Here is a 14,577-nt window from a genome sequence, read left to right on the forward strand (position 1 = left end):
CCAGGGGACTCGGCAATTGGTGAAGCCGGTCTGGGACCCAGTGCAGAGCTGGGGCAGGGAGGTAAATGAGAGAGAGGTTTTTCCCTAAGGGGGATGTTTTTTTATCTTCGAGGTAGGCTGGACGCAAGTACTTATCTATTGCTGATCCAGGGCAGCTTCTCACTGGTTCTGGTGGCCAAATATACTCTCTGGTGCTGGGTCTCTCCCAGGGTGGAAAATGCACCTCCTGAGCACTGGTGCTTGCCTGCCTCACTGCTAACCCATGAGCTGCTCAGGCTTGAAGGGCTCAGGCTCTCACCAAATCAGGTCTGGCAACTCCTCGCTGCTTCCAAACCGTCTCTCCCTCCACCTGCCATTCAGTCCAGTTCCTCAACTTTGCCTTAGATGTTCAGGGCTCCTAGATTGTCATATATAATTGATTCACTTGTATTTTTGTGTCTTTGTTGTAAGAGAGTCCACTGGAAGTGTCTGACTACTCCGCCATCTTGGCCCCGCCTTTGCCATGGTATTTTCAATGTGAGATTGAAAGTCATATGCATGTGAAAGCTGGACAATGAGTAAGGAAGACAAAAGGAGAATTGATGCTTTTGAATTATGGTGCTGGCAAAGAATCTTGAATATACCATGGACTGCCAGAAGAATAAACTAATCTCTCTTGGAAGTACAGCCAGAATGTTCCTTAGAAGCAAGAATGGCGAGAGTTTTTCTCACATACTTTGGACATGTTATTAGGCAGGACCCATCCCTGGAGAAGGGCCTGATGCTTGGTAAAGTAGAGGGTCATCAAAAAAGAGGAAGACCCTCAGCGAGATGGATTGACACAGTGGCTGCAACAATGGGCTCAAACATAGCAATGATTGTGAGGATGATGCAGGACTGGGCAGTGTTTCATTGCATTGTACATAGGATCTCTATGAGTCGGAACCAACTCAATGGCACCTAACAGCAACAACAACATGAGTTGGCCTACAACAACAACAACCCAGTACTTGAGTCACTAATGAGAACCATAAAGGATTTTCATCGGCAGTGTAGTTCTCTACAGTCATTCCCACAGAAACAAAATATATTAGAAAAGAACTTGTAATAACTGGTTTATTAGATGTAAATTCACCAAAAATCCATGGGAGTCCTTTAATGGTGACTGTAACAAAACTCTAACTGAAAATGCAGAGGACTCTAGCCAGCTCATTTCACATGTTGAGATTGCATAGGCAAGAATTCGCATCTAGGTCTGTCTTGCCAGAACAGATAAGCTGAAATTGTTTAGCAGATTGAGAAATAGGGGAGAACATCATCAGGCTATATGTACAAGAGGTGCTGTTTGAATACTAAAATAATTTTTTAAAAAATGTGGAATCAATGGAAGCACCTTGACATAGGGCATAAAAATTAGTCCATGAAAGTTCATGGTGTATCACCTACACCCTACATCACATGGTGGTATGATATAAAAATCAGGCCAAATCTGTCTTGAACCTAGCCTCTAAAGAGGTTTTGCAGCCTTTGATATGTAAAATTCTGTGCCCTCCAGTGAAGCTGAACATGCTGGGAGAGGCAGCTGGACTTTGCTGAATAAGAAGTTGCATTTGCTGCATCCATCTGGACAGATTAAAAAGAAAAGGAATTTAGCAATTTGAGAACACACTTATTTCTTGAGACAAAGCCTACTTTGGGAAGTCAGATAACCTCCAGATAAGTATCCAGGCTTTTTAATACTTATCTTCACCTATTGCTTCCAAGCATTTAAAATGTTTCAGTGATTTGTGATAACCGCAGCCACAGAAAGTAATACTACCAGGCTTTTATCTATCTTAGATGTGATCACATACAGGGTCACTTTTTGATAACCTACTGTTATCACAAGAAATTTACAATAATCACTGTCTCACAGCAATACAGAAGTGTATCTCAGTGTTGCAAGGAGTTTCCCTTGACTCGTCAGTAGGTGATTGTGAAGATCAAATTTGTTCATGCAAGAAGCACGCTGACAATCACTGAGTGCACTACAGCAGCATGTAAGCAATTATGGGGGGCTGCAGTGACCCTGTTAAAACTCAGCCACTCCCCAAGCACAGCACACTCTGTCAGTCCTTTATGGCTTTGCAACATGCTCCCATTGCAGGAAGTCCCTCACGCCTGCCTCCCACCTGGTACCCACCTCCTCATTCTATAAGGCCTAACCTGAACCCCACGGGCTCTGTGAAACCTCACCAGCATTCTCCACACAGAGTCACTGACTTCCTCCTTTATAATCTTATGTTTGTGCCTAACTCTGTCTCCATTTCCTAGGGCTACTGTAACAAAATACCACAAAGGGTAGGGAGTGGGGAGTTTAAAGAACAGAAATGTATCATCTTACAGTTCTGCAGGCTGCAAGTCCAAATCAGGTTGTTAGCCATGTTGGTTCCTTCTGAGGACTCTGAGAGACAAACTGTTCCATGCCTTTCTCTAACTTCTGGGGGCTGCCAGCAATCCTTGGTGTTCCTTATCCTGCAGCTGTGGTTGCCTCCATTGTAATATGACCATTCTTCATATCTGTGTCTGTTCTTCTCTTTTATAAGACACTACTCCGATGGGATTAGGACCCATCCTACACCATCTTCAAAGACTCCATTTCCAAACAAGATCATGTTCATATCTTTAGGGGGGCACCATTCAACTTATAACATCCTCTATTATAGTTCTTACCTTCTTATGCATCTTTCTCATCCCCCCCATCTCCAGGGCCTATATTGTGCCATAAGTTTAATAGGAATCAGTACAAAATTGTTTCCTAAATTAATTCTTATACTTTCAGAATGGCCAGAACTAATTTACTGTACTTTCACAAATATTTAGGAGCCCTGGTGGCACATTGGTTTAAGCATTTGGCTGCTAATCTAAAGATCGGCAGTTCAAATCCACCAGCCACTCCTTGGAAACCCTGTGGGGCAGTTGTACTCTGTCCTATAAGGTCGCTATGAGTCAGAATCGACTCAACTGCAATGGGTTTTTCACAAATATTTATTCAGCAAACAGCAAATATAATAGGTATCCTCATTTTAAATAATCAACTAAAGTTAGATTTTTTAAATTAATTTGTTCCATCTTGACTGTGTGTATTCAGAGGTGAATATCATGTTCTAGTCTCTTTGATATGAAAGTCCTACAACAGGCATATTGTTGTTGTTGGTTAGTTGCCATCAAGCCAGCTCCAACTCATAGCTACCTTATGTATTACAGAATGAAACAATGCCCTGTCCCTGCGCCATCTTCAGGATCGTTGATATATTTGAGTCCCTTGTTGTGGCTATTGTGTCAATCCATCTCATTGAGCATTTCCTTCGTTTTCACTGACCCTCTACTTTACCGAACATGATGTCGTTTCCTAGTGATTGGTCTTTCCTGATGCTGTGTCCATAGTAGGTGAACCGAAGTCTCACCATCCTTGCTTCTAAGGGGTATTCTGGTTGTATTTCTACTAAGACTGGTTTGTTCTTCTGGCAGTTCACGGCATATTCAACATTCTTTGACAAAACCAGAATTCAAATGCATCAATTCTTCTTCTGTCTTCCTTTTTCATTGTCCAGCTTTTTCATGCGTATGTGGCAATTGAAAAGACCATGGCTTGGGTCAGGTCTCAGTCATCAAAGTGACATCTTTGCTTTCTGGAACTTTAAAGCAGCCTTTTGCAGCAGATTTTCCCAATGCAATACATTGTATGATTTCTTGACATTGACTGTTGATCCAAATAGAATGAAATCATTGACAACTTCTATTTTTTCTTCATTTATCATGCTGTTGTCTGTAGGAGTTAGTAAACATTTAATAAATACCTGGTAGGTGGCTGGCTGGCTGACAAACTGACTAAATCCCAATTGGGGAAGGAAAGTGAAACGAACATTTGCATAAGCTGAACGCATTTATTTGTCTACCAGCATGCATTTAGTGTGTAATAGTTGCACAGCCTCTGCCCAGCCATATCAATTGCCTGTCAAGTAGAAATAAATGAGTAGAAATATTATTCTAGTTTGTATTCTTATAAAAATAATGTAGAGGTAATTTGATATTTTAGTTATACCATTTTAATATACTTTCCAACCACTGTTTTCTGCTTAGCCTGATTTTGTTTAATGCAGGGCACAGGATGTTTTCTATGGTTAGTAATTGTATGTGTTGATTTTTAAAATGTCATCATACTAAAACTACTCTAAAAAATAAAGTGTATTAAAAAAAAAAGTCACCATACTTGAAACCCATCCTAGCTTACAAAACAAAAAGAAGTCAAATCTTCTATTGATACTTACTTGCCTTGCTAATTGTTTTGTCTACCTTGTGGGAATTTTAAACATTTTCTTCCTGACATCCAAGACAATTCTCAATTCTTCACAGATTTCTCCAGTTATCTAATTCAGAGCCTCAACCATAAACAAACAAACAAGCCAAAGTTAACTCTTGTCTTTGCGTTTTCTGATGCAAAGGTATCAAAATATCCAGCGAACCATCGCAACAGAGAGGCCTGAGGAAGATTCCGGAAGCCAAAGTTGTGAGCAAGTCCCAGCAGGAGGAGGCGGAGGAGGAGGCGGTGGAAGTGACTCAGAGGCCGAGTCTTCTCAGTCAAGCTTAGGTACTGGAGGAGGGGTCCCCAGAAACCTGGGGTGGCACCCAGTAGCTGTGTGACAGAGCATGCACGCCCCACACCCTACCTCATGGATAGGCATGCACTTGGGAGTAAAGAGAGCAATGGAATGGGCAGAAGAACCAGGCGAGGAGAGAGAGGCATGATCCCCCCAGGGTTAAGCAAGCAGAACAGTGTTTCCCACCAGCAAAAGAGGATTCACAGAGAAGAGGAAGCCGCCACCCTGGTTTTAAGGGTCTGGAGACAAAGACAGAGATGAAGTCAGAGGACTTGGTCTGAGTTTGCTCCAGTACTTGAGCATGGAGGCAACTTCAATGGCTTAATAATTCCTTGCTAGGCTTATTTATTTGTTGGTGCCTTAAGGGTTTTCCACTTCTAAAGAAAACATGCATTAAAAATTTACTGTCTACTTCAAAGGAACCGCATGACAGCACTGGGAGTAATTACTTGTTTGCTTTTAGAATAAAATATAATTCCCCCTGAGGGAACAACCTGGGGGTGGAGAGGGCTTCCAAGGGCTTATGGCTATCCATAAGATCCAAGAGCAATTTTTGGCCTAATACAGTCAACATCCACCAGGGGCCTGGTTTTCACCTCCTTGGCTCTGCCTGAGTGGAACTCAGATGAGGATATTCCAAGGCATAGGAGACTCGCTTCCTCTTTTTATGCCTGTAATGATGTAAGATGATCACAGTGACATCCTAGTCTTTCTTTTTAAATTGACTTAAATGGTGGCAGGCTTAATTTGCAAAGAGAAGGCTTAGAAACACAGTCTGAGAAAACAGGCTCTGTGATTCCCATCCAACCAGGCCTTAGCTACCTATGGTAATACAGAATATTGGACATGGCCATGTAATCTTTTAAATGCACATACACAGTTCTACCAACAATTTTTTACCTCCAATCTATTTTACCAGAACCAACTAGTTTAGATTTTACTGTTACTAATTTCTTTGTTCTACCTTTGAGAGATATATAGTAAAATGGTCAAGTAATGAGGAACATGAGGAAGAAGGAACAGAAAATATATTTCTGGGTTTGCAGTTGGATCAGTTGGCCTTTGCTGTTTAATAAGTCACCTGAAACTTAGTGTGTTAAAATAATCATTTTTTTACCTCACCAAGGAGTCCTAGGGTGATGCAAACAGTTAAGCTCTCAGCTACTAATGGAAAGGTTGGCGGTTTGAATCCACTCACAGGTACCTCAGAAGAAAGGCCTGATGATCTACTTCCTAAAAATCATAGTCATTGAAAACCCATGGCTCTGAGACACTCAGGGTCTCCATGAGTTGGAGTTCACTTGATGGCAACGGGCTTGGTTTTCATTGTATTTACCACACCATTCTGCAGGTTGGCAATTCAAGCTGAGCTCAGCTGAGTGGTTGCTCTGGACTCAGCTGGACTCACACATTTGTCTTTGATCAGCTATGGAATTGGTTGTGGGCTGGCTGGTCCCTGATCCTTGTGGCCTCTCATCTTCCAGCAGGCTAGCCCAAGCTTGTTCTGACGGTGTTGGCAGGTTTCCAAGGACAGGGTGGAAACACACAAACCTCTTGAGGCCTAGGCTCAGAACTGGCCCATCATTACTTCTGCCACATTCTGTTGGTTAAAGCAAGGCACAAGGCCAGCCTGATTCAAGAAGGGGAGGATCTGCAAAGTCATCTTGCAAATGGGTGTGGATGCAGGGAAGGGAAGACTTGTCACCATTTGTGCAAAAAATCTATCATAGATATAATTAGTTAGCAACTTGTCAAGGAAATAAGACAGCGTCATTGGGATAAAGAGGAAGAGATGTTAAAGGACTTGAGCCTAACTCAAGTTATGCAGGGACGCATTTAGGAAATAATTATTCTTATAAACAAACCAAAACCCACTGCCGTCGAGTCAATTCTGACTCTAGCGACCCCATAGGTTTTCCAAGGCTATAAATCTCTGCAAAAACAGCCACATCTTTCTCCCATAGAGCTACTGGTGGTTTTGGACTGCCAACCTTTCAGTCAGCAGTCGATCGCTTTAACCACTGCATTACGAAGACTCCTTATTCTTAGAACACTCATCCATAAAGTTATATGACATCTGGTCCTATAACTATTAAAAACCACAGGCAGTTTTGACCGGGTGGATGAAGACATGTGCTGCCGGTGGGTGGAAAGCAATCCTGGGTTTGAAATGACTTTTTCCAATGCATTCTGTCACTTTGATTCACTTTTCTCCAGACCTGAGGAGAGATGGGTCACTTTCTCCAGTAAATTCACAAAAAATCACCTTGCTGCTGCAGTCCCCAGCCGTCAAGTTCATCACCAACCCTGAGTTCTTCACCGTGCTGCATGCCAATTACGTGAGTGCTGCAAAAACAAAGGGAACCTTTGCAAAGTCAGCTTTGCAAAGTCATTTGGTAGATCAAAGAGGGGAACATTTTACCCTGGGCAAGAAATTTAATTAAAAAAAAAAAAAGACAGCTCAGTCCACTCATTTTTTTTTTAATCTGTGACTCTCCTAAAAAGAAAAAAGGCTCATCCAGTTTTCGTTAGACTCAAATGAGTTCGTATCAGTGAAAAGCCTTTGGAAACAAATACGTGTTTTCATTATTGCTAAAATTTTATAGGAACAAGACTGCTATGCTGCCAGATTCCTTTCACTCTGAACCATTTTATAAGATCACTTTCACTAGGAAAATTTTTAAATCAATTTCCCCTAGAAAAATAACCAAGTTTCCTCATTATTTAATTAGATTTTCAAATATGTTTAAGTTACATTTGATTTGATTTTACATATTTTTTTTTTTTCATTTCATTTAATTCTTGGCAATTTTCAAGAAAGCAATGACATGGTATGACGACATTCATTAATTCCATTCAACAAACATTTTCTGCAGTTCAGGCACAGATCTAGGTGCTGGAATCACAAAGACAGACCAGAGTAGGAACTCCTCGCTTTGTGGAGCAACAAACATATAAAAAGATCAGTCTAAAGGACAGGACAGGGCCTGACTGAATTGAGGTAGGAACAAAACCTTGTGCAAACACTGAGATGAACGAACACCCAGGGGCATGCCTGAGGAGACAACCACAGATAGAGGGAGGGGAGAAAAGACTGCTGGATTGAGTCTTAAAGGTTAAAAGTGGGTGGGGAAGAAATTCCAGGTGGAGGGACTGGCATATTATAAAGGACACAGCTGTGAGGAGTCCTGTGTGTCTGGAGTGTGAGTGACGGCAAAGATGGAAGGAGGGCTAGAGAAGGAAGCAGTAAAATTCCTTGTAAGTCATGAAAACCAGAGGCAACAAGGAAGCAGCACGAATTACAGGGCCAGGTTTGTTTTAGGAAGCACTTTCTCAGGCAGAAGTGTGAAGGAGAATGAAGGACTAGAGGCTGATCAGCCAGCCATTCAAGTGCGAGGTGATCAAGGCTGACCTAAGGAAGTGACTGGGAGCGGGAAAGGAATGGAGCAATTAAAGAGCTATTTCTGAGGTGGAATCCACAGTATTTGTGACCATTGTGATACAAAGTGGACAAAGTAAAGGACTCAAGAAAGATGCAGGAGTTTCTGCTTTAGGTGCCTGAATTGGGTATGGTTCCATTAACCAAGTGCAGTAAGTCTGATTAGGTGAGGGAAGGTTGTGGGGTGAGGGAGGAGATCAGCTTGAAGCAGGTTATAGCTGAGAAACTCCAGACACTCAGTAGTGAGACCTAGAGCAGGGGCAGATTAACCAGTAAGCAAAGTACGCACGGACTTACTTGTGTTTAGTTACTAATCTGTAGTGAATAATTTCACATGAGTTTCACCACGGAAAAACAAGTGAAGTTGTGCACTACAGATTAGTAAGTAAGCACAAGTAAGCCCGTGGGTACCTTGCTTATTGGGTAATCCATCCCTGATAGACCACTGCCTTCCGACTGCACAGTGGTCCATTTGTAAGTCACAAAGGAGTGAACATTATGGCATATATCAAAGCCCTTAGCCCAGGCACCCAGGTGGGACCTGGGCCAGCAGAAGCAACTGGGCCAGCCCTCTCTGGCTAATGTAGTCTATACTTTTAACACACACACCATGTACCGTAACAATGTCATTTGGCACATACAGAATAGAAACTCCTGAAACTTTCTTGATCTCTTCTCATCCCCTCAACCACATCACACATACAAGTTTTTGCATAAAGTGTCATGGGGGTGACAGATCTCTGAAATCTAGCCTTAAATCCCTGGGGACCCTAAATTGATATTCCCTGTCTTAGACAGATAAGGGGACCAAGGGCAGACCTCTCCAGTGGTGTCACAGAAGGAACTGGAGAAGAGAGAGGCATGATGGTCAGGGAGGCAGAAGGAGACTCAAGCCAGGTTGGCAGTGTCGAACTACAAAGGAGTCAGGCAGAGTTGGGGTCACACACAGGCCCATGTGTTTCTATATATGGGTTTACTTGTTGAGCAAGGTCTCTGCTTCTGAGGCCTCCACCTCAAGGCTCATAATCAATCACCGGGTAGCAGTCCCATTACACCATCTTAAGCTGCTGAACATGTGCTTGGTCTGTGTTTCTCTAATCGGCCACTCCCAACCCCAACCTGCCCTGAACCCTCTCAGAGTGCCTACCGAGTCTTCACCAGTAGCACCTGCTTAAAGCACATGATCCTGAAAGTCCGGCGGGATGCCCGCAACTTTGAACGCTATCAGCACAACCGGGACTTGGTGAACTTCATCAATATGTTCGCAGACACCCGGCTGGAATTGCCCCGGGGCTGGGAGATCAAAACGGACCAGCAGGGAAAGGTGAGTGTGACTGATGTGTGGGGCTTTGATCACTGAAGGAGAAAACAAGTGAGAAATGGAGGAGGAACGAGGTGGGGAGAGGAAAGTCTGTGTGTCTCAGGGATGTGATGCTGGTCACCAGGAGGAAAACCAAAACAACCAAACCTGTGGCTGTTGAGTTGATTCTGACTCGTGGCGACCCCATGTGTTACAGAGTAGACCTGTTCCATAGGTTCTGGTCACCAGGACGAAGGGAGGCATCAATTATCAACATCAGGTTTCTCAACCCCGGCACTATTATTGGACGAACTGTCGTGTGCATTGTGAGATTTTTAGCGGCGTTCTGAGCCTCTACCTGCTGTAAGATGTCGGTAGCACCTCCCCCAGCTGTGACGACTAATAATGTCTCCAAAAACCCACTGCCATCGAGTCAATTCCGACTCATAGCAACCCTATACGACAGAGTAGAACTGCCCCATAGGGTATCCAAGGAGCAGCTGGTGGATTCGAACTACCAACCTTTTTGGTTAGCAGCCAAGCTCTTAACCACTGTGCCACCAAACGTCCTGTGGCAGGAGGGGGAGGGCAGAATCTTCCGCAGTGGAGAACAACTGCTCTACATCTTTTTTAATTTAGGTTTGGAACGTGACACCAGATTCTGTTCAATGACCTTTCTGTCATTTTGCCTGCTTAGCTAACTCTCGGAGGATAATATTATTAGTTAAATGGGGGTGACATTAGATTCCTGATTGTGATTTCCCTAATAAGCCTTCAGTTCTCATGAAAACCATCTGGCCTATGTTATAGGCTTGCATGTTGTGTTTGAGTGAGCTTAACCTAACCTGGGTCTTCGAAGCAAAGCCTTAGAAACCTAGCTGAATGTGGAAAAGTGAGAATGTTTTTTTCCTTAATCATCATCAATCATATCGATCTATTTATAGGACAGGCCAAACAATTTACTGAAGAATTGCCCCAGTGTAATCTTTTATGGAGTCCTGGGTGGTGCAAACAGTTAAACGCTCAGCTACTAACCTAAAGGTTGGTAGTTTGCATCCACCCAGAGGCGCCTTGAGAGAAGAAACACCTGGAGATCTACTTCCAAAAGATCACGGCCATTGAAAACCCTGTGGAGCACAGTTCTACTCTGAAGCACATGGGGCCACCATGAGTTGGAATCCACTCAATGCAACTAGTTTGGTTTTGGTTTAATCTTTAATGACCTGTGGTTGAGAGAATCCCTCCCTCTTTTATGGTAAAAGGAATTGGAAGCTTTGCCAGCCGAAAGGTCTCTGGATGTGAAGGTTGTGTTAGCACAGCTCTTCTTTCTTCTGTGGTTGTGAACACGCGAAGTGACAGTTGTGTATGTCAGCTCCCCAAAGTGAGGTGATGGGGCGTCATTGTTCTCTGGGAGCCATGAGCACTTCTCCCATAAACCCCTTCATGTGTCTCAGACCTGAACTCTCTGGAGTTTGTGGGAAAGAAATATGTCGACAATTACAAGCCAGCTAGTAAAATTCATTTCTATGACCAAAACCTCTGTAGTAGGGGATGAACTGGGCATGGTTTTATAGTAGAAAAGACACACTAGCTGGAATCTGTCCCCTGGGACCTTCTCATTTACTGGGAGAGGATGTGGCAATGAGTAAGACATTTTACAGCACTGGGTTTCAACTGCCTCATTTAAAAAAAAAAAAGAGGGAGAATGATAGTGACTTGTACTATAAGGACTTGCTAATAAAACCCTTGGTCTACATATTAAGGTGGGAAATACAGCCTGAGCTAGAATAGAAAGTAAAAGAACATCTTTTCAAAGCTGGGCAGCACCTAACTTGTGTCATGGTCTGAGACGCCATGTTTACATGTATTGCTTAACCAAGATGCCAAGAGGACACCTCTTTGAATCAAGGAACATTCCAACTCACGGCAATCCCATGTGTGTCAGAGTAGAACAGAACTCCATAGGGTTTTCAATGGCGGATCTTTCAGAAGTAGATTACCAGCACTTTCTTCTGATGTACCTTGGAGTAGACTCAAACCTCCAAACTTTCTGTTAGCAGGCAAGCATGCTAACCATTTGCACCACCCAGGGACTCCATAGGATGGAAACAGAGGAACAATTAAAGATAGTGGAAAAAAACAGGAGTAGGACACATGTACTAGGACTGCTCCATCTTATTCTGAACATGTAACCTTGGGCAAGTCACCTTACTCTCTGAGCCTCGCTTTGTTTACCACAAAGTAGCAATGATAAAGTCTGCATTGCCTACACAATTTTATAATCAGATGTAAATAGTAAATAAGTTTATGTGAGGAATCAGGATAATACGACGGCAGATTAGTAGTATCTGCTATTCTTCCTCATAATGCTGTAATAAATGCCCACAAAAAACATCCAGGATGAAAACTAGAGGAAAAAAGGAGACCTCATTGCCATAGCACATTGAGACTGGAAATAGACTAAGACAATCTCAACCTTCTAACCTGGAAAGAATGTACTCCCCCAGGAGCCTAGGGTGTAGGAAAACCCCACCTCTGGGATTTGGGAACTCCACTGACTAAAAAGTGGTGTGACCATATCTCCCTTTGCAAAAGCCATCTTCATAGCTGGCCAGAGCGAGCTCCAGAATCCCAGCATCATCTTCTTGCCCCTCACCCTGGCCTATCTGCTTCTTGCTTTGTCTCTCCATTCAGAAAGGACAACTTTCAGTTTTAGTGTGTGCTGAGGTAGGAATTCGGAGGGCTGGGGCAGAGATGTTTTGTGCCTTTGAATGTAGTCATCGACCCCAAATGGGGACAGAGACCAAGAGCTCTGGGAGCTGTACATGTTGAGAGGTCTGAAGAGAAGAACGTAATGACATCTGCTGTACTAAAACTTTGAGAAAAAGAGGGCCCAGCTGGAGAGCTGGACTTCAGGAGAGACTGTATGTGGGCCTCACAGCTGGCTTCAGGTCGGAGCTGAAATTACCCAGACAGGTGGTGGGGCTATGGACACTCCATGACTCCTGTCTTCTGGAGGGCACAAGACTGAGCCGTCCGCTACTGAGGAATGAATCAATCACAACAAAAACGAGAAGGAGAGGCAATGATGAGGTACTACTATGTGACGGAAATAGAATCGTGATTGGGGAAAAAAAATCAGACAAAAAGCATATTTCATAGAATAATTTTCTTCAGAAAATTTTAAAAGACAGTTGCTTATCATCCAAAAGGAGTTCCTGGGTGGCATAAATGATTAACACACTTGGCTGCTAACTAAAAGGTTGGAGGTTTGAGTCCGCCCAGAAGGGCCTAGAAGAAAGGCCTGGCAATCTACTTCCAAAAAATCAGCCACTGAAATCCCTGTGGAGCACAATTCTACCCTGACACACGTGAGCTCACCATGAGTTGGAATCGACTTAGCAGCAACTTCTTTTTGTTTGTTGGTTTCTTTGTTTTATCATCCAAAAACTGGTACAGGAACACATGACTTCTTTCAAGCAAGAGGAAGAAGCCACAAACAGAAAATAAGCTGAGATGAAGGCAGAAATAAGAAAGATGGGGGAAAAAAAAAAAAAAAGAAGTAGCTGTTGAGGCTGCTTATGTACAACCAAAAACCTCATGGAATTTCATTTCTTGGTTTGAAAATTTAGGGCCATGGCTTCATGGGATATCCCAGTTATTCAGTCTAATGACATGTTTAGTGCTTCTGCTCTACTTCCTAGTCCGTTGCATAGTGCCTGGGGTCTTAAAAGGTCACAAGCGAGCATTCAGGGTACAACAGTTGGTCTCTATTCACCTGGAACAACAGAGGACGAAGGAGAGTCAGGAATAGGAGGATGTGGAATTTGTGCCTAATTGCCTCCATGAACAACTGCCTCCTTTGTCATGAGACCAGAAGAACTGGACGGTGCCTGGCTACTATTACTGAACATTTTGATCAAGAATGCTGTAGAAGTACTAACGGTATTTCAGAGCATGGAAAAGGATGGAATACTCTCAAACTCATTCTATGAAGCCAGCATAACCCTGATACCAAAGCCAGGTAAAGACACCACACAAAAAGAAAATTACAGACCAATATCCCTCACGAACATTGATGCAAAAATCCTCAACAGAATTCTAGCCAATCGAATTCAGCAACATATCACAAAATAATTCACCATGATCAAGTGGGATTTATATCAGGTATGCGTGGATGGTTCAACATTAAAAAAAAATCAGTGTTATCCATCACATATATAAAACAAAAGACAAGAACCACATGATCTCATCAATCGATGCAGAAAAGGCATTTGACAAAGTCCAACACCCATTCATGATAAAAACTCTTAATAAAATAGGAATAGAAGGGAAATTCCTCAACATAATTAAGGGCATTTATACAAAGCCAACAGCCAACATCATCCTAAATGGAGAGACTTTGAAAGCATTCCCTTTGAGAATGGGAACGAGACAAGGATGCCCTTTAACACCACTCTTATTAAAAATTGTGTGGAGGTCCTAGCCAGAGCAATTAGGCTAGAAAAAGAAATAAAGGGCATCCAAATTGGTAGGGAAGAAGTAAAAGTATCTCTATTTGCAGATGATGTGATCTTTTACACAGGAAAACCCCAAAGAATCCACGAGAAAACTATTGGAACTAATAGAAGATTTCAGCAAAGTATCAGGATACAAGATAAACATACAAAAATCAGTTGGATTCCTTTACACCAACAGAGACCTTCAAACAGGAAATCACCAAATCAATACCATTTACAATAGCCCCCAAGAAGATAAAATACTTACGAATAAATCTAACCAGGGACATAAAAGACCTATACGATGAAAACTACAAGACACTACTGCAAGAAACCAAAAGAGACCTGCATAAGTGGAAAAGCATACCTTGCCTATGGATAGGAAGACTCAACATTGTAAAAATATCTATTCTACCCAAAGCGGTCTACAGATACAATGCAATCTGGATCCAAATTCCACTGGCATTTTTTAATGAGATGGAGAAACAAACCACCAATTTCATACAGAAAGGGAAGAGGCCCCGGGGAAGTAAAGCATTACTCAAGAAGAAGAGCAAAGTGGGAGGTCTCACACTACCTGATTTTAGAACCTATTATCCCACCATGGTAGTCAAAACAGCCTGGTACTATCAAAATCCACCATAAAAGACAAAGAAGGACACTATATAATGATTAAGGGGACGATCCATCATGAAGACATAACCATAATAAACATCTATG

General features: G+C 42.6%; 1 protein-coding gene across 2 annotated transcripts in view; it reads left to right on the forward strand.

The window, feature by feature from the left end:
* HECW1 (HECT, C2 and WW domain containing E3 ubiquitin protein ligase 1) overlaps positions 1–14,577 on the forward strand; it is a 495,956-nt gene that overhangs the window by 373,000 nt on the left and 108,379 nt on the right. For both annotated transcript variants that reach the window (XM_004383962.1, XM_012557718.1), the window contains 3 exons: positions 4,464–4,609; positions 6,837–6,958; positions 9,197–9,382. In XM_004383962.1, coding sequence (XP_004384019.1) covers positions 4,464–4,609; positions 6,837–6,958; positions 9,197–9,382 — 454 coding nt within the window. The remainder of the gene's footprint in view (positions 1–4,463; positions 4,610–6,836; positions 6,959–9,196; positions 9,383–14,577) is intronic.

The sequence above is a fragment of the Trichechus manatus genome, unplaced genomic scaffold (assembly GCF_000243295.1).
Source record: "Trichechus manatus latirostris isolate Lorelei unplaced genomic scaffold, TriManLat1.0 scaffold00114, whole genome shotgun sequence".
Classification (NCBI taxonomy): Eukaryota; Metazoa; Chordata; class Mammalia; order Sirenia; family Trichechidae; genus Trichechus; species Trichechus manatus.